The sequence below is a fragment of the Meriones unguiculatus genome, chromosome 15, assembly GCF_030254825.1.
Source record: "Meriones unguiculatus strain TT.TT164.6M chromosome 15, Bangor_MerUng_6.1, whole genome shotgun sequence".
Lineage (NCBI taxonomy): Eukaryota > Metazoa > Chordata > Mammalia > Rodentia > Muridae > Meriones > Meriones unguiculatus.
In genome coordinates, this window is record NC_083362.1 from 36,116,014 (window position 1) to 36,137,530 (window position 21,517).

The 21,517-nt window shown below is 40.3% G+C and overlaps 1 protein-coding gene across 1 annotated transcript in view; it reads right to left on the reverse strand.

Moving 5' to 3' along the window:
* Positions 1-421: 421 nt before the first annotated feature.
* Hibch (3-hydroxyisobutyryl-CoA hydrolase) overlaps positions 422-21,517 on the reverse strand; it is a 68,101-nt gene continuing 47,005 nt past the window's right edge. The window contains exons 8-14 of the mRNA XM_021649276.2: positions 13,719-13,864; positions 11,772-11,858; positions 9,604-9,662; positions 8,825-8,906; positions 6,505-6,624; positions 4,326-4,359; positions 422-1,050 (exon numbers count right to left, since the gene is read on the reverse strand). Of these exons, the coding sequence (XP_021504951.2) occupies positions 935-1,050; positions 4,326-4,359; positions 6,505-6,624; positions 8,825-8,906; positions 9,604-9,662; positions 11,772-11,858; positions 13,719-13,864 (644 nt within the window). The 3' untranslated portion in view covers positions 422-934. The remainder of the gene's footprint in view (positions 1,051-4,325; positions 4,360-6,504; positions 6,625-8,824; positions 8,907-9,603; positions 9,663-11,771; positions 11,859-13,718; positions 13,865-21,517) is intronic.

The following is a 21,517-nucleotide window of genomic DNA, read 5'->3' on the forward strand; positions in this document are numbered from 1 at the left end:
AAAATGTGCATACACATAAAAATATTTGAAGAAGAATTCTGTCAACTTTCAATTAAATTACTAAAAATATTTATATTTTAAACTGCTTTTAGTTTATCACATAACGGTTTGATGTAACTTATAAAAAGCAGAGTGTGTCCGTCTTAGAGACGGGAGTTTCTTAATTTCTCATTTTTTCCAGGCTAGGAAATACGGCAATGACAAGAATAATGCTTTCATTTCCACTGGGAAGGGTGTTCTGATGACCCAGGAAAGGCTGAGGATTAGCTGGCATTCTGGAGACAGAACTTCCTACAACCTCTTTCTTTTTTATGTGAGAGCTTTCCTGGTTACAAATAATTATTCTGCTACACTATTGTTTTAAAATACATTCGTATGTTTAAAAAAAATGAAAAGTTATAAAGCATCAACATACCACCTCCAAATTTCAGGGTCTTTATTTTTAATAATCTCTACATAATTTGGTTAGTTAGCCTATAAACTACCACTGAAACCCACAGTTACCATTTAAATGAGAGATACACTCAGGATTCTCGGAACTCTTGAGAATTTCTGATCTTTTAAACCAGGGACAAGCAAACCACCTTTGATGAAGATCACAGTAGACATCTGAGGTGCTGTGGTCACAGTCTATGCCATGGCCACTCCAAGCAGCCATAGATAACAATTGCTGTGATGCTGCCATAACGTTCTAGAAAACATTGGTGCTGGGACTTCAGCTGTCATACCATGAGAGTTATAAACACTGTTGTTTAAACTTCAGGCAACCATTGTATCATGAAACATTAGTCTGGTCATTTCCCCAACCATTTAAAAATGAGGAAACCATTTTCAGCTTGTAGGCTGGATGAAAATGGGCAAGATGCCAGACCTGGCCTCTGGCTATGGGTTTAATGACCTCTGCTCCAAAGTAAACCTTAGGAGTCTGACCACCTCAGAATTTCAAATCTCTACTTCCCAGAGATTTAAAGTAATGATTCAAATCTTCATCAGTAACGTCTTTTAGATTGGATGGTTTCCACTTTGGACTCTGGTCTTTGTCAATGAGAACTGTCAAAAGAAGGTCAAGAATTAGCACATTTTTCTTCTGTTACCAGATTTAATTACTGAACTAATAACTGTGTTTTACTAGGCATATTTTTCTACAGCACATATTTTGAAAGGCTTATGCTTTTAATAAAACCCAGTGAACTAATCTGACAGCTTATACATTCCTCTTCTGTCCTCAGACAAAATTATAAATGAAACCTCCATGTCACAGACAACCAAACTCAGTATTGGTGCAGGTCAGAGGAGAGGCAAGGGAGGTCAGGGGCCACGTAGGCTTCTAACTAGGTTTTAAAAGGAAAATTAATTGAGGTAGAGGAAAAGATTTTATGCATAATTAAATGTAGATATTGCCCTTCTACAATACAAAATCCTCTGGTATACATAGCTCTGAGTAAAAACAAACAAAGCAACAAAAATAGACCATCAGGGAATCACCAAATCTACTGTTTCAGCACAGGCATCACTCAGGGTAGCCAAAATATAGCGCCTAAGGATTCTAAGTGTGAGGCAATCTGTAAGTGCTTACAGAATAAAAAGAATGCCTATTTTCTGGTGTTAGTACACTACAGTTGCACTCATGCTATTCAGGAGCCTAGACAAAGAGAATGCAAGAGCTCCATACTGTTCCTCACAAGTATTTGTGAATCGACAACTGCAAACAGTTAACTGGTAAGGTAGCAAAACTCAGCCTTTAACAAAAGATGGGACAGAGAGTGCATGCCCGTGTGTGTGTGTGTGTGTGTGTGTGTGTGTGTAGCTGTGTGTGCATTTGTTTTGTTGTTGTTTGCTGTTAGGCCTCATGCACCCTGGGCAAGCATTCTGTCACTAGGCTCTATTTCCAGCCTTAAATATATAAGCTCTATAGATATTTACAAAAACCCAAATTAAGCATTAAGTCTATAGTTGGAGCACCACTCTGGGAAGCAAAGGAGGAGGATGCCTTGTTGCACAGGAAGCTTCACGCACCATTAAATGTAGACATTGGAGAGGTGCTTGTGTTTAGTTTTGAGATAGCTGGGGACTACAGGTATGCAGACAGCGCTACTGGAGACCACACATTTGACTGTCTAGTGTGGGATTGTGAGGCAGATCAGAAGTGGATGTGAGCCCTTCCAACCTAAAGCTTCTATTTCTTAGTCAGTGCCAACGAAAGACCAGTCTTAGGACACCCTTTCCACAGAGTCTCTTTCTCTTCAGCTGTGTGGCTAGCGCTGTCTAACTCCTTGGGATTCTATTGGAGGAGCACAGGAGAGAGCACTAAGCAAATCTGCCCCTGCAAGGCGGACAGTGCTGCCTGTGCGGGATGCTCAGCGCAGGAGGCAGAGCTTCTAACCTTGGGCTCTGCTAAAACACTTCATTTTTATCATCTATACCAGAGAGGAGTTCATCCTAGACACTAAGAGTAAGAATGTTGAACAACCACCTCCCTAATTTGTGAAATTATTTTATCTAATTTGCTGACATTTTTTATAGTCAGTAAATTGCAGCAAGAATACTAAACAGTTTTACTCAGAACAGATGTTACTTTCTGAATAAAAGTCTATGCTGAAACAGGAGGTAACATTTTTGTCTCACTGGAAAAAAAAACTTGAGACAGGTCTGGATGCACATGAAAGTAACTCCAGCACTCAAGAAGATGAGACAGGAAGCCGGCAGGTTTGAAACTAGCCTGTCTTATACAGGAAAAGTTTGTCATATGATAAAAGTTCTTTTTCAATTTTAGAAAAGTAGCTTGATAAGCAATTACTTTATTTTTCTTGTTATTGCGGGTTATTTTATTCTTTTGGTTTTGGAGACAGGGACTCTATTTTGTGGCTCTGACTAGGTTGGACACAATAAGTAGACCAGGCTGGCTTGGAATGTAGAGATCCACATGCCTCTGCCTCCTGAGTGTTGGGATTTTAAAGGTGTGTACCACCACACCTGACAGGCACTTGCTTTGTGATTCAATATTCTGATGCTGACTAACTTCAACTCACTTTTCCTTAAATAGCTGAAAATATTTATCTAAAGTATGTGACTATCTCTTGTATTTGGAAAAGGAGCATCATAACAGTTAATACTTTATAAGAACTCTTAAGCACTGCAGATCCTCTGAGAGCAGGGACCACAATTCTAATTAGCACGCAGCCCACAAAGAACCCATTCGTAGGAAAGATACATACTTTGTTTTAATCATACAGCCACCTGCTTGGACTCAAATCCACGAGTCTCCCAAAATGACCTGCACTCTATGCATAATGATACATCATGCTATACATTAAGAGAATTCTACAGCAACAATTGGAATTAACCAAATCTCACGGTGCAGAAAACATAACCTTTCACTCAGAGGAAAATTTCTGGGGTTAGAGATTATATTGATCAGTGTTAAGCAGTAGCCTATACACATAGATACACAGACACACACACACACAGAGACACACACACACACACACAGTGGGGAGGGGATGGGAGAAAGGTTTACTCTATTAAAATGATTAATAAAAACAAGGAAACTGGCCAGGTTGGGGGCCAGAAAGAGCCATGCAAAGTTTATGCAGAAGAAAAGAACTTATTTCATATAAGGAACAATAGCTCTTTATAAACATAACAACTATACAGAAAAGGAATGGTTGCAAAAGCACTAGAGAAAAACAACATACGCTTCTTCTAACTGCACTGCCTTGAGATGAGCGAGAACGTAAAGTCCAATGCCCCCGTGCTGGAGAGATGGCTCAGAGGTTAAGAGTCACTGTCTGCTCTCCCAGAGGTCCCGAGTTCAATTCCCAGCACCCACACGGTGGCTCACAACCATCTATAAAGAGATCTAGTGCCTCCTTCTGGCCTGCAGGCACACATGCAGGCAGAATGATGTATACATAATGAATAAATAAATCTTAAAAAAAAAAATGTCCAATGCCCCGTGTCCTCTCCCAGGTAACTATTGACACATCAGGAAATGGGTGGTGCATTCAGTCATATCAGAACAGTACAAAGGAAGGAGGAAGAGCTGAGGGCTTTCTGGTTAAGAATCAACACACCTTTCAAAAGCAGCAGCGCATGCTTACAAATTATAAGATCCTGTGAGCAGAGGGCAGTGTCTGGCACACACATCAGAGAATAGTATCAAGACATGACTGTAAAACAGTTTTGGAGATACCTTCCCATGTGTATCACATACAAACAAACATTCTAAATGTTGTATTTTTCACTAAAACAGCCACTGAAGTTAACTGAGTACACTCAGAAGCCTGCTTCCTTGACAGGAGGAAGTACAGATGCCTGTCACTTACCAGCTCTAACGCCCTCGTGAAAGTCATGAGCTTCCTGAAAGAGAGTCAAGAGGGAATGAGGAATTCTGGGCCTTTGTTCCTATGTTCTTTCTTCTGCCCGCCTTATTTCACTCCCATGACAACCACTTTGACTACAGCACTCAGACTGGACCCTCCAGAAAGCTCACTTCAGACCACCCTGCAACCTCCAAGGCTTATCCCACTGAGGCTTATCCCTGCTCCTCCGCAGCTGTGCCCTGTCCTTGCTCCTCAGCTGCGCCCTGTCACTCCCGCACTCCCTTTATCCAGCCCAGCCCTCAGGCCTTTATAGTATTCCAGCAAACTCCCTACACTAGCTGAGTTCTTGGCTCCCTGTTGAGAGACCACGGACGTGTGATTAATTTCATTTAAACTCTGAGCTTTACGATCGCAAGTCTCAAGCCAAAACATCGCCCATAGTCCTTGATGTCTTCCCTATTGTCAAGGTAATGACTTAAACGATTTCTGATTCCTCAACTTCTATCCTTATCACTCACTCTCTGCTTCTATTTCATTCAGGTAAGGACCTAACTTCCTTATTAGCAAAAGAGAACCCCTCTGACATGATGCTGCTTTTCTGCACCAAGACGCAGGCAGCTGATGCTTTCTCTAGCCTCTTCTCTCCTTTTAAAGTCTAGAGGGAGGGAGAAAGACCTCCCTCTAGGTCCAGTCATGGCTGCATTCCAATACACACCTCCTCTCCCTTCTCGGGGCTTTTCTTGAAAAGGTGTTCCATGGTCCTCTCCTGCTATCACTGCTGGAGGCTGCAGTGCAAATGCCTGGCACTACTGCAGTGACTGTGTCGCCTTGCCATGCAGTTTCCTTTATGATGTGCCCACATCAGTTTATCATGGGACTATTTTAACAGTGTCTAAGGGCACAGTGGCACAATACGTGTTCAGTGAATGCTGTTGTTAGTATACTTTAATCTTGTTCCTCTGGATGATTCTGTCCTTCATGACCATGTTCTGATATCTCTCATTTCACAAACAAGCCTCACAGTCCTTGATTCTGTTTCTTTTTTAAGAAGAAAGGCTTTGTTATAAGGCTTTAATTTGAAGTCTCTCATGTCAAATACTAGAACAGCAATCCCCATTGTTCCCTCATTCTGTTTACTTGAAATGGATACCTTGGGCCATTCTTTCTTGTCTCTATGTCTGTGTTTGGTATGGATACCTTGGGCCATTCTTTCTTGTCTCTATGTCTGTGTTTGGTATGGATACCTTGGGCCATTCTTTCTTGTCTCTATGCCTGTGTTTGGTATGTATGTTTCTTGGAAGCAGCACAATGTCGGGTCCTGTTTTAGGTACCGTCTGCTAACCTATCTCTGACTGGGGAGCTGAGATCACTGATACTCAGCTATTGCTGACATGTGTGCACTCATTCCTGGCCATATTGTTGATTTTGTGATGTTTGTTTTCTGTGTCCCTCTTTGTGCAATCACTGACCTAACATTTTTTCCCCCTATCACCTCTTAGCTTTGCCTCTCTTTCTCTTCAGTATGAAGCAGTCCTTCTAGTTTTCTCTGAAGGGCTGGCTTGATGGTCATAAACTACTTTCACCTGCTTCTGTTGGGGGACTTTTTCTTCTGTCCTCAATTATGAAAGATTGATCTGCTGGGTCAAATAGTCTGGGCTGACATCTATCATTAGTTTGAGCCTGTCTGACTTTTAAAATTTACACTGCAAACTGAGCTGTTATTCTGATGACTCACCTTTCTCTGTGACTCGGCCTTTCATTCTTGTTGTTCTTGCTACACTTTGTGTTTTGCTCCTATAGTGTTTTGACTGGTATATGCTGTGGGAAATTTATTTTTTGGTTGTATTTGTGTTCTGAATGCCTTTTTCACCTAGATGACACCTTCCTAGATTTGGAAATTTTTCTTCTGTGATTTTATTGAATATATTCTCTACGCCTTAGATCTCCTTCCCTTTTTTTTGATGCCTATAATTCATAAATTTGGCCCACAGATCCTGCATATTCTCCATGATTTTTTTTAAAAAGACAGATAATTTTCTTTGACTATGTGACCCAATTCCTCTACCTTTTCTTCAGGCAGGCCTTAATAACCTGTCTTCCATTTTCTTATTCTGAGTTTTACATGTTCTCCAATTTCCATTTTCCTAACTAGAAAATACCGATATTCTGTATAAACTCTTACCATACAGGCTTGGGACAGTCGGTACTCCATGGTTAGCACCTCTTGCAAGGTCTTTGACGAGCCCTCCATGAGCTGCCTCAGTGTGAGTTTCAGGGATGTCGGAGACAGTTTACTAATTACCTTCAGGGGAAAAATTCCTTGTTACTCAATTGCTCCTTTCTGTATAATAAGTTAAGTTTCTATGTAAGCTATATTAAAACTTGTACCTTAGCACTTCTTTCATGTGTCAAAGACTTATAGAAAATTATGCCTCAGTTTAGCCCTGCCAAAGCAGGAAATAAAAGTGTTCTAACCCACCACAAAAGTAACAGATCATCCCATAAATGGAATAGACTTATAGTAATCAAATAAGCCTACATTTTTATTTTGCCTAGCATAAACTAAGTAGAGACTACATCTAAGCAAAATCCACATTATCTCAGGGACAGCCTTCAAAAATGTCGAGGCAGGAAAAACCTCTATAAGACCTGGACATGGAACATAGTTCCTAGGACTAACTCTCCTTTAATATTACTTTAAAAATGAGTGCCATACTGACCCTTCAACTACGCTGTCATGTGACTTGTTTTAAATTTAAAGATCCTATCACTGTGTTCCATGTCCCACTACGACTGTGGCTACTGCCTTATCAGCCATCACATACCTGCAATCTCCTTTGTAACTGCACAGATAGTTCAGATTAATTGTTGACTGAGTGGCTCAAAGGTTTATGCTGAATCCAAAGAATCCTCATTTCAAACTCTGTATTTTCTTTCTAAAATATTATTTGTTTTTTCAGTTTTGCATATGTGTATTATTTGATTATAATCTACCATCTATCTTCTTATCCCCCTCCCCAACTGAACACTCTTTTTTTAACAAGCACTAAGTCCCCTTGATATGTTCAGTCTTCTGAACAAATTATGCTCAACAATTTTAAAAGAAGATGAGAAAATCAACTGTCAAGACTTCACATATATATAAGAAATTAGAGACAGATATAAATACCACCAAAAGGCAATGCCTTAGTCACTGTTCTGCTACCGTGATAACGCACCATAACCAAGGCAACTTCTAAAAGAAAGCAGTTAATTTGGGACTCCTGGGTTATAGAGGGTTAGAGTCCATGACCATCATGGTGGGAACAGGGTAGGCAGGCACTGTGCTGGGGCAGAGCTGAGAGCTTATACTTGCTCCACAAGCATGAGGCTGAAAGAGTTAACTGGGAATGCTGCAGACTCTTGAAACTTCAAAGACTACCACCCCAGCGACAAACCTCCTTCCAGAGGGGCATACCTCCTAATCTTTTTCAAACAGTTCCACCAACTGGGGACCAAGCATTCCGATATATGAGCCTATGGGGGCCAGTCTCATTCAAACCAACATAGGCAACAACTAAAAAGCTTTTAGAAGAAAAAACAGGTGGATATTTTTGCATTGTGGGAGTAAGAAGACATTTCTTGGAACACAATAAAAAAATAGTTACTACAGGCTTTGAGTTATAACTCACTGGTAGAACCCTTGCCTAGTACACACAAAGTCTTAGATTTAACCCCAAACACTGTGGTGGACAGAACTATAATAAACCATACTAACAGAGAAAAGGGTAAACTCATATGATCATCTCAGCAGCTGCAGAAAATTATTTACTTAGAACAATAATTACTTAGAACAATAATTCTTAGATGACTTAGAACAATAATTAAAAAAAATCCTTGTAGGCAACAAGGAGAGATTGATAAAGAACATCCACAAGATACCTACAGCAATGGCAACTTCAGAGTCTTAAAGGCTTGCCCCAGGATAGGAAGATGACATGAGTAATTCTCACCATTTCCTTCAAATAATGCTGGTGGTATAAGCCAGTGTAAAAAGATGGGTGGGGGGCTAGGAAATAATGATGGCGGTAGAAGCCAATGTAAAAAGACAGGTGTGGGGGTAGGAAAATGGAAAGGAGGGCGGTGAATAAGATAGAGAACTGAAGATAAAATTAAGCACACAAAAAATTCAAAGTAATCTGCAAAATGTAAATACTTCCATAATGAGTTTAGACTAGTTCTAAGTACAAGGTAAAAAGTACAATGTACAAGTTCTAGGTACAAGGTACAAATTTGGGGTTCAATTTTACTTCTATATCTCAACAAACAAATTAACTTTTAAATGATAAAATTTCAAAGGCATCAAAATCATCACTCTCTAGTGATAAATCTAATGAAAAAATATAAAAGTAATGCTCTTAGAGACTTGTTAAGACACCACCATGGGCTACTGACAACCCGAGACAGACTTGCCTGTCCCAGGGTGTCCATACCCAGCTGGGACAGAAAGTATCATGTATTACCTTTATCTGTTCTATGGCAAAAGGTGAACCATCCTGTCGTAAGTTTTCAATAATCTGTTCCACAGTATTGGCTGAAAAACAACTAAAGGAAGAAACATGAGTCAGTACTGCACAAGTGATTTCCTATTTCCAAGTCACCAGTGATCCTAGGCCCTGGCTTTTCCAAAGCCCCATTTCAATAAGAAGGCTTTTCAATGTACTTTGCAAGGGAAAAAATGCACCCCACTTCCTTGGTAAGGGCATTTCTCATTGAGCATTGCTGGTGCAAAATAAAACCTAATCTTGGCTTACATTTCCTTTCATGCACTGCTGATACTTACATTTAAATACATGTCTAAACTACAAAAACCTGATCCTTCAAAACAGACACAACAGTCATTTCCCTCCTGTTCCCTCCTGTTTTTCCTTAGGCCAGCTGGCTAAGTTCTCAGAGCACAGCACAAAGCCTTTTGCTGACTGGCTTAATAATACCTTCTCCTGAGCTGAAGTTGTGAAGACAAAAAGAAAAGTCAATCCCATTATTATCCTCTCACCTTTCTTCCCAACTTTGAGATGAGGTACTTTACATTAAAATGAGTAAGCATGGGAGAGGATTGAAATGACTCTTGGAAGAGTTGAAACCTTTCTTTCAAAGGTAAATGAAAATGAAAGCATGACACTACTCATCTCAAACTGCAGAGCATTGTCAAATATCATCCCAACAGGAGCAAATCTGACTTTACATAGCCTTCCCAGGCCTTCCCAAAGGAGCAGCACCACCAGGACCTCTTGTTAAGTACCTGTTTATTTTGTCCATGTGTTCATCAAATATTATAGATTTGTCTCGATCCATCTTGGACTGTTTGAAAAGAAGTAATTTGAAGTGACTCAAATCTTTTAAAAATCCTTTAAAAGTTCATCATATTTAATGATACACTTTGTGACAGATTATCACTTTCAGTCAAATATAACACTATCTTAAATAACTGCCACCATATGTTAAAAAATCAGACAATCTGCAGAACTCCAGACAGGCTCTTGAAAGTGCCAAAGGCAAAATTTTATTTACTTTTGTATCATCTAAATGTTTCTATGAATCTAAAGATAAGGTCTAGAACCTAAGACCTGAGAACACCCTGTCAAATCTCTACCCTGTGCTAGAAATCCCCACCTGATGACTGGCATCAGGGCGAGAACACTAACCCAGGCAGCCATCCACAGGGCTCCAGTATTCAGTATTCAGCCTCCATGGCGGTTCTACCTCTTAACCTGAGCTCTCTCCTGTTTATATTTCTAGCTAATATCTCTTTTATCTTTACTCATGCCTCACATGACAAAATTCAGGTACCTTCCTATAAAGAAAGGCCTATAATATGGCCACGCGAGTGGCAACACTCAGGGAGGCAAAACCGGGTGGATCTCTGTGAGTTCGAGGCCAGTCTGGTCTACAAAGAGAGTCCAAGACAGCCAAAGTTATATAGAGAAGCCCTGTCTCCAAAAGCAAACAAACAAAATGCCAGTTTACCAAAGTAACTCTTACAGAACAGAACACATACTTTGTTTGCAGGTCAGACTGGATCACAGCAATGGACAACTGGGCCTGAGTTTTGGATGCAGTACTGACAATATCTTATAAAAAGGAGCCTTTTAACACTGAACTCCAATCAAGCTATTGCTTTAAAGCCTGTATACTCCCACATGTGTCTCTCCCTTCCTATGCCTAAGAATCTAGCACTCTGGATGGTCCTGTTTATCTTTGTAAATTATATGACACACCACCACGGCTGTCAACTGAATGGTGTCTTCCGTGATCAGGCAAGTACCTACACGTGTCAGGAGAGCTCCCTGAGGGCCAGTGCGTGGGAGGATAGCAGATATTGTTTCTGCAAGCCTGAAACTTAAAGGGGCTACAGGTCTTCCTACTCAGCATGCTGCCTCCTGTATAGCACCCCAACCATTCCTAGCTGTTGGCTAGACTTTGCACTTATTAAAACTTGTAATTTCTGTTTTTTTTTTTCCTTTTGCTCTGCACCTCTGTCCTGATTCAGGGTCTCTCTAACTGACTCTATCACCCCTTCCTTTTCTCAGTTCTTCCTCTCTCCTACTCTTGTCCTTATTGTTCTGAAGAAACAGCCTTGCACATACTGAGCCAACACCCCACTACTGTGCTGCCCATGCCCAGTGTGCAGGTCTTCAGAAGTTCCTGAAAGGTCTCTCTGCAGGACTCAGATTGCTCCAGCTGGCTTCCCACACAAAAGGGAAAATGTTAAGAAGACCCATGTATTCAACTGTGATTTTTAAGAATTCTTGGCTTTGTCTATATGCGCGCACACATGCGCGCGCGCCTGCACCTTTCTCCCCCTTTTCAGAGTTGGGGTTACAAGTGAACTGTATCTAGGATCAACTTCAGGTCCTGACGTGCTTATGCAGCATATACTTTACGGACTGAATTACTGCCTCCCCATGCCCTACTTTTGGCCTTTATAAGAAAATGTAGGCCAATGGAGGGATTGGGACACTAACCCAGCCACAAAACTTTTGACTCACAATTTGTCCTGTCTACAAGATGTGCAGGGGTAAAGATGGAACAGAAACTTAGAGAATGGCCAAATAGTGCCTGGCCCAATGACTGGCCCAGCCTGAAACCCATGACATGGAGAGAGCCCACCCCTGACACTGTTAATGCTATTCAGCTCTACTTGCAGATAGGAGCCTAGCATAACTGTCATCAGAGAGGCTTCACCCAGCAACTGATGGAAACAGATGCAGAGACCCACAGCCAAGCATTAGGCACAGCTTGGGGAATCCTGTGGAAGGATGGAGGAAGGACTGAAGGAGCCAGAGAAGTCAAGGATGGAAAGAAAACCAACTAACCCGAGCCCATAAGTGCTCATAAGAACTGAAGCACCAAACAGAGAGCATGCATGAGGCAGACGTAGGCCTTCAGCACTATGTCTGCACTACTCACCTTGGCATGGTAGCTTTCTAAGACACTTGCAACATCCTCTGCTGAAGGTGCCCGCAAGGCTAACAACTCCTCCTCCAACAAGGGCAGCTAAAAGGCAAGAACAACAAACATGGAACTGTACAAAAGCACAGAAAGCTTAGAACCCTCTGAAGGTCCTTATCTTAGAATCCATGCTCTCCCCACTTAACCCCTGAAAGAAACTTGGACTGCAGCTATGTGCACATATGGCCATACAGCAAACACTACTTCTGAAGGATAGGCAGGACGGGAGACAAACGAGCCCTTGTGGTGTGGGACAAGCTTAGCATTCTTCCTGCAAAACTGAAGCACTGCGGGCGCCAAGCCTTTGAAAGATCCTATGCACACATTTCATTATAAATTAACTAGGCAGCACTGCCAGATGACTTGGTGGGGGCTGTGATAGTTTGAATAGGAAGGGCCCAAAAGAGTCATAGATTTGAATACGCAGTACCCAGAGAGTGGCAGTATTAGCAGGTGTGGCCTTGTTGGAGAAAGAGTGTTACTGAGGGTGGGCTTTGAGGTTTCAAAAGCTCAAGCCAGGCCTAGTGTCTCTTTTTTCCTATTTTCTGCCAATCTAGATGTAGAGCTCTAGGTTCCTTCTCCAGCACCATGTCTGCCTGCATGCCACCATGCTTCCTGCCAGACAATAATGGACCAAACCCCTGAAGCTGCAAGTCAGCCCCAGTTAAATGTTTTCCCTTTGAAGAGTTGCTATGTTCATGGTGTCTCTTCACAGCAATTGAAACCCCAAGACAGGGCACAATACCATCACACAGCCCACAGACATCTCCGTCTAAACTACACACACGGGAGAGAACAGTGGAATGGCAAGACAGTTGCCTACTCTATAGATGATCACAGACGTACACAACATGGAAAGAGTTGAAACTCTAACTGCATGAAAGGCTCACAGTGGTGGCTGGGGTAGAGTGTGTATCAGTGTGAGGAATAGGCCCAAGGTTTACAGAGAATTTGTATCTAAATATAAACTATATAAAGAGAACTGAACCCAAAATCACATTCTTACGCTCTCTAACTACACCAATGGCTGGTAGGCCACAGAGGGTGTATCAGACTAGAGAACGGGAACATGCAACGGAGCATGGTCTGGTATCCGTGCCCTGCACATGAGAACACTAGAAAGCGGGCATGTGGACTCACCCTGTACATTGTAAGACATTTTGATAAGAAGTTTGGCCACTCTGAACACACACAAAACACACACACACACGCACATACACTCACACAGCTGTGTTGAAATGTTAATTTTTGGAATATTGGTACATATCTGGAATCCTATCACTTGGATTCCTAGCACTGAGATTAAGAGAAGCAGAAGTTCAAGATCAGGCTAGATTAAATAGTAAAACTCTTCAAAATAAACTAACAGTTAAAAATTAAAGGCTTATTACTTGTCAATTATTAATGTAACCATATAACATACATTTCCAAATATCATAACATTCCTCACTTTATTCTAGAACATTCTTCCCTCAGGATTAAAATGTCATTGTTTTAATATATAAATTTTAGTTTTCCATAGATTTGTTTTTTAAGTTGGGCACTATTTTGTTGTTGTTAAACCAACACTATTTGTTGAGAATTATCAATAACCTGCTGAAGGTACCAGCTCAGGTACCATTATCTCCATTTTGCCAGTGGAAACTGAGAGACAGAAAGCTTAGGTACCTTGCCAGGCAGACTTCAGACTACTAATATTCTCAGCCCTGGAAAGGTGAATGCAAGAGGATCTTGAGTTTCAGCTCAGTTTGGGCGGTGTGGAGGAGGAAAGGGAAGGCCAAGGAAGTGGGGTAGGGCTTAAGTACTTTCTCCAAGGCCACAAAGCTTAAGCAATAAATTTAGCATTTGTATGCATATTTAACAAAAACCTGTGATCTCAGCCACTCTCAGCAAGCACCCAATTACCTTTTCCGAATCTACAAAGTGCGTGGCAATTCCTGCTCTGTGCACATCTCTTCCTTTCAGTCTGAATCCTGTCAGGGCGAGGAAGTAACCCAGTTTTCCTTGAAGCCTTGGCAAGAAATAACCTCCACCCACATCAGGAAATAGCCCTGTAATTAAGTATGGCAAAAAGAATAATTTAGACAAAGTAGAGAGAGTCTCTTGAATTTGCACTAAAATGTTAAATTATGTGATACACAATGAACCTAAATCACAAAAAAATGTCATGAATTGATAACTTATTTTGGACATTTTTCAAAATCTTTGCACCTTACTGCTCTAGAAATCAGCAAAGTGTGTGACTGTAAAGTCTTGTAATGGTAGGAGTATGCAGTACTGGGGTTGCAGGACAAGTGGCTCAGATCTGAGTTTGATCTCTAGAACTTACGTTTACAAATCCGGGTATGGCAGCATCTGATCGAAACCACAGAGCTGAATAAGCAAGCACCAGGGAGGAACCAGGGCCAGCTAGACTAGCCAGAAACCTCATCTCAAAAACAGAAGGTCGACAATATGTGATGCAAGTGACAAAATATTTGCTTCCCAAATGGTATGCACAGAACTGTTAATTTTCCTACTGTTAATTTCAGAGAGAGCCTTAGAAATAACCCAGAACGGCCTCGAACTTATGATCTCTTTCCTTAGCCTTCAGCCTCCACAGGACTGGGATTACAGGTAGGGGTTACCATGCCTGGGGAAGTGTGACATTAAACACAAATCCTGATCAGTATTATTTCACATTTCTGAAATTTTTTCAGTGGCTGCATTTTCTCTTAGATTAAAATATCCACCTTAACCTAGTCTTAAATGTCCAAATGCTTTTTAGTTATGTCTCTTATAATCACCCTCTAAACCCCAGCCGCTCTTGGGTGTTTTCATTTGCCCAGCACTCACCTACTTACCAGAGCCTCAGTGGCATCCTGAACACAGGAAGACCTTCTAATGCTGCAACATTCCCTTACCCAGCAAGGCATGGCCCTGGCCTCTGACACTCAGTGAGCGCTGCTTCTCATCTCATGTCTCTACTTGACTGGATCTCTGCATGCTGCAGAGACTTGCCATCAGGATGCTCACCTACGGTTACTGTCCTTGGCTGCTGTGGCTTACACAGCAGCCATGTGCTGACTGCTCTCAGTTACTCACCAATTGTGTCCCAATGTCTGTATGCTAAAGCATTAGCCTACAACGGAACTGCATAATTTAGAGAGGGAGCTCTACGTATGTCAGGTTGAAAGGAGGGTGCCCCAATCCAACAGAACTATCCTTATAGGGAGAAACATACACACAGAGGCCATGTGAAGACGTGGCAAGACGGTGGCCACCTAAAGCTGAGGGGAGAGGCTCAGGAGAAACCAAGCTTACTGACTTTGATCTTGGGTGTCAGCCTTCTGAAATGTGAGAATCAAGATGTTGTTTAAAGCAGTCAGCCTATGGTTTTGTCAAAGAGGCTCAAGTCGAAAAACAGTCTCAAACCCAGTTGTGCCTCTCCTTTCAAATGCCCAATTCCAGATCTGCTTTCATATGGCCACATGGCTAGTAAGCATCTCTACATGCCAAAGCCGCAGCTCTGGACTTGTATGCCTTCACCTACAATATTCCTTTCCTGACCAGCATAAACCAAAGCACAAAATGAACTTAGTTATACCTCAGGTCTCCCCACTGGGGCTCACCTCAGAACTCATATATACAGTGTGAGGAAAAGGATCTCTGAGCCTAGAGAAGGACATGAGAACTAAGTGGAAAGCCAGAGAGGCCTGAGAACACCAGATCCACCGACTAAATGAAGAGCAAGAATCTGGACACCAGTAGACACACAGAAAGACCGTGAATCTGCAGTCAGGAATAAACAGTAGCTTAAAGCACTGTTCCTGTCCTACATGAAAACAAAACCAGCCAAACCCAAAACATCTAATAAGATCAAAGGATTTCCAAGCAGCTTACGTGCATCCTAGAAAAAAGTGCAAGAACATTGTAAGAATTGAAAATTCACAAACCAGGAATGATGGAGCAGACTTTTAATGCCAGCCATCAAGAAGTACAGGCAGGCAGACCTCTGTAAATTCAAGGCCAGACAAGATCAGTCAAGGAGGTCTACACAGTGTCAACAAAAAATGGGGAGGGGGACAGAACAAGCTGGGGAGAGAGGAAAAAGAAAATAAAACCGCAAAAAACTTTCAAAAGTTTCCAGCACCCAACAAAAGAAAAGTTGCATTTAGGATCTAATAAAAAATATTACTAGCTGTCTTAGAGATCCTCTTGCTGTGATGAAACACCATGACCAAAAGCAAGTTGAGAAGAAAAGGGTTTATTTGGCATGTACTTCCTTACCTTACCCATGGTCTGAAGAAAGTAAGGACAGGAACTCAAATGGCAGAAACCTAGAGGCAGGAGCTGATGCAGAGGCCACAGAGGGGTGCTGCTTACTGGCTTGCTCTCCATGGCTTGCTGTACTCAGCCTGTACATTTTGTAGACCCCAGCGCCACCAGTCCAGGGAAGGTACCAACCACAACGGGCTGGGCCCTCCCACAGCAATCACTAATTAAGAAAACGCCCTACAGGCTTTTCCAAAGCCTCAGCTAAAGAAAGCATTTCCATAATTGAGCCTCCCTCCTCTCAGATGACTTTAGCTTATACCATGTTGACAGAAGACTATCCAACACATTAGCTGGTGGTGTACACCTTTAGACCTAGCACTTGGGGGCAGAGATAGGTGGATCTTTGAGTTCAAGGCCAGTCTAGTCCACACAGAACCTATCTCAAACAGAGAAAACAAAACAGCAACAACAAGAAAAACCTAGACATCTAATAGGGTAGGAAAATACAATACTAAATACTAATACTAATAATACTAATACTAATACTAAATACTAATAGGGTAGGAAAATACGAAATCAATTTAACTGATTATATGTAAGAATTCCCTCATATGTTCAAAAAGTATAGAGATGGAGAAGTTACATTTTTAGCAACTGAAATCGTATTCCATATATGAAAACTGAGATGAAAGTATATACTGAAAAATATTTAGAACTGCTAAAAGCAGATTAGACTTTGCATAGAGAAAAATTAAAATGTAGAAATAGAAACTAAATAAAAAATAATTTAGAATGAACAAGCAGCAGGGCTTGGTGCATAGGTCTATAATTATAGCTACTGAGGAAGCAGACACGGAGGGATCACAGCTTCAAAGGCTGGCCAGGCTACAGAATGGGCTCTAGTCTGAATCACTTACAATGCCCTGTTCCAATGCTGATATAAGGAAATAAAGGACAGGGCCTAGTACTCTGTGTTAGAGCAATTGCCTAACACTGTAAAGCCTTGAGTTCAATCCCTCGTACCACACACACACACACACACACACACACACACACACACACACACACACACAAATAGAGTGTACCTAACATTAAGTATAAAAGATGTATCTGAAAAGGGAATAAGAGAAAAATATTTGAAAAATTTTTAAAAATCCAAATTTAAGAGAATGAATCCAAGGAGCTAAATACACACATACACATGAAAGATAAAGAGAACTGCACTAAGAAATAATGTGATCAAATAGCCTAAAACAGTTGGTCAACAGAAAATCTTAAGAAAACCCAGAGAAATACAGATTTATATTAACATGGGAACAAAAAAAAAAAAAAGGGACTTTAATGAATGTTTTCCTAGGAAGCGATGCACACTAGAAAGTAGTGCCACAACATCTTTAAAGTGCAGGTGCTCCTGGACTCACATACCAAGTCAGTTCCATTGTGTAATGGCGAGCATCTTTACTCCGAAAAATGCACTTAACGAACTTATCCCCCTGAGCATTATCGCTTAGCCACACAGCACGCTACACCACAAAGCATCAACTGTGCATCCTTCTGATCATGTGGTCAACCAAGAGCTGCAGCCCAGGAACACACGGAGTGTCTCACCACATAGTACTAGCCAGGAAAGAGATCAGAATTCAAAATTTGGAGTGCAGTCTCTACCAAATGTACCAAATAAAAGGTGATGTTTTTTTTTTTTTAAAAAAAAGCCAATTAACCTGCTTTTACCTGAGAAGACTAGGAAAAAAGAGCAGCAAATGAAAAATAAGTAGATGAAAATAAGTAATAAATATCACACAAAAATCAATGAACTGAAAACCAAATTTTAGTATTTAAGATCAATATGGTTGACAAACTCCAAATTAGAATGATCTGGGGGAAAAATGGCATCTACATGTATTTGAATATCATGAACAGCTTCACACTAATGTATTGCACAAACTCCTTTAAAGATTCAACCTTCCAATGCTTGTGCAAGAAGGTAACTTGACTGGCCAAGTATGTTCAGAGGCTTTGAATCTATAATTACAAACTTTCTCAAAGAGAAAATTACTAGCCTAGATGGCCTTACTGATATATTCTACAAAAACATTTACAGCATAGAGAAAATAATAATAATTCTACACAAGTTCTTTCAGAAAAAGAAAACAAACAATCAACATAACCAATATTCACACAGAAAGGTCATTATAAATCAGACTGTGGACTGGAGAGATGGCTCAGTGGCTAAGAGTTACTGAGTTCAATTTACTGCAACCATATAGTGGCTTAAAACCAACTACCCTGGGATCTGATGCCCATTTCTGGCATGAAGGTGTATATGCAGATAGAGCACTCATATTCATAAAACAAGTAAATAAATCTTCACAAAATGAAAATAAATAAAGCAAACCAGACTGCAACCCCAATAATCAGAGCTGCACAAATTACAAATAAAGTTTCAGCAAATCCAACCAAACCACATATTAAAAGAATTACAAACACCAAAGGAAGATGTATCATAGGGTAAATTTGTACTTAAAAATCAATCAAAGTAATTTGCCAGTAACAAACTTAAAAAAAAAAAAGTCAATGATTATCTCAATAGATGCAGAAAAAAAATAGCTGACAAAATCCAAGGTCCATTCCTCAGCAGTATGGGAAGAATGCCCCTTACACTGACAAAAGAGTAGAGATTTCTCATATTAGTAACTTAACAAAATGTCTGAGAGCTCTGGAACAGGAAGAAATACTACCCCCAAAAGAGTAGATGGGAAGAAATAAACTCAGGGCTGAATTCAATGAAATAGAAACAACAATAACAACAAAACCAATACAAAGAATCAATGAAAGTGAGTTGGTTATTTGCGAAAAATCAACAAGAATGACAAACCCATACTAGAATATGAAAGACAAAAAGAGAAGATCCAAATAAATAAAACAGAGATAAAAAGAGAAACAAAACAACAGACGCCAAGGAAATTCACAGACTCATAAGGATAATTTAAAAATCTGCATTCTACCCAACTGGATAATCAAAAAGAAATGGATGAATTTCTTGATACAAATGACCTACCAAGATTAAGTCCAGATAAAATAAGCAATTTTAAAAGACCCATAACCTCTACTGAAATAAATGCAATAATTAAAAACCTTACAACAATAACAACAGCAACAACAAGACCCATGAAAGTAGATGGATTCAGTGCAGAAGTATGCCACTTCCTCAAAGAATTAATGGCAATATTCTTCAAATTATTCCACAAAATAGAAACTGAAGGTACACTTTCTTTTTAAGAAGCTACTAATCCCCCAATACCCAAATTACACAAAGATCTAACCAAAAAAGAAGTTTATAGACCAACTTCCCTTATGAATTTAGATGCAAAAAAGCCTACCATGATTAATTTGACTTCATCCCAGAGATGCAGAGATGGTTGAGAGACTACAGATACAGGGGTCATTCCTATTTAGAAAGGTAACTTACAGTAAGCCTATAGCCAGCATCAACTTAAATGGAGAGCATTTCCATTAAAATATGGAAGACAAGGTTGTCCACTCTCTCCATACCTATTCAGTGAAGAACTTGAAGTCTTAGAGCAACAAAATTACTGGACAAGATCAAGGGGATACAATTTGGAAAGGAAGGAATCAAAGTATCTTTATTTGCAGATGATATGACTGTATACATAAATGATGCTAAAAAACTCCACCAGGAAAACTCTACAGCTGATTAAATACTTTCAGCAAAGTCAAGCAGGATATAAAATTGTTGCAGATTGTTAGCAGAATCTTTGTCTCTGGTAGAAATCTGGAATGATAGCACCTAAGTTTTGAAGTAGCCTTTTGACAGTGATTGTTACCTGAGATTTTATGGTGCTATTCCTTTGAAGATTTCTCAGAGCCTTTGCACATCTTAGTCTGGAGACTTCCTGGAAAACCAGGAAAACCAGGAAGTCTCCAGGAATAGCTAAGGTCTTTCAAGATAGCCTCTAGGTCAGATAAGAAGTTTTGGAATGTGGAAATCAACTTCCTAAAGGTGTCTTCTGAGTAACAATAAAAACAGCTTCTAGGAAGTTGTTGGGATTCAGTCTCTCAAAACAGCTTCTAGGAAGCTGTTGGGATTGAGTCTCTCAGAGGCTAATCATCTGCAGCTGAGAAACCTGAACTTATCCAGTCATGGCTCTCATTTCTTCAGTTAGTCCATGTAACCCACCATCACGAACACTTGACGCCCAGTGTCATGACGGTCAGAGAAAGGAAGCATCTGGACACTTCAGAGACTGGAGGAATGTGCTGAGGATTTGGCAGGGTCAAAAACTCTACCAGGAAAACATCTGTAGCTGATTGAACACTTTCAACAAAGTAGCAGGATATAAAATTAAAACACACAAATGGAAGAAATAGTACTTTTCACAATAGCCTCAAAACAAAAATATCTTGAATAACTAACCAAACAAGTGAAGGACTTGTACAATAAAAACTTTAGGATGAGGAAGAAAGAAACTGAAGAAGTAAGAAGATGGAAAGATCACCTAATGCTTCATGGATTGGTAGGATTAACATGGTAAAAATAGCTATCCTACCAAAAGCAATCTACAGATTCAATGTAATCTCCATCAAAATTCCACCAATTCTTTGTAGAAATAGGAAAAAAAAAACCTATCTTAACTTCATATGGAAGCACACACACACACACACACACACACACACACACAAAACCAAAAAACAAGCTAGCTGAAACAATCCTGACTAATAGAAGAACTTCTAAAGGTATCACAACCCGAGATTTCAAGTCTTATCACAGAGCTATAGTAATAAAAACAACACGGTACTGACATAAAAACAGACATGCTCATCAGTAGAATTGAACTGAAGGACCAAACATAAGTCCACATACCTACAGGCATGTGCTTTTTCACAAAGAAGTAAAAAATACACACTGGAGAAAAGACAGCATCTTCAACAAATGGTGCTGGTCTAAAAAAAAAAAAAATCTAAACATCAACAAAGCAAATAACCCAATTTAGAAAGTAACGTGCAGAAGTAAGCATAGAGTTCTCAAAAGGTGAAACCCAAATAGCTGAGAAACACTTAAAGAAATGTTCAACCCAGCCATTAGAAAAATGCAAATTAAAATTACTTTGAGATTTCATCTTAGACCTGTCAGAATGACCAAGATCAATAAAACAAATGACAGTTCATACTGGAAAAGATTTGGGAAAGGGAACACTTACTAATTGCTGGTGGAAATGCAAACTTGTATAGCCACTATGGAAATCAATGTGGCCATTCCTCAGAAAAATAGGAATCCGTTTACTTCAAGATTCAGGTGTACCACTGTTGGGCATAATACCCAAAAGACCACTTTTTCCTAACATAAGGACACTTGCTCACCATGCTCATTTCTGCTCTATTTATAAGTGCTAGAAACCAGAAATACCTAGATGTCCATTGGCAGATGA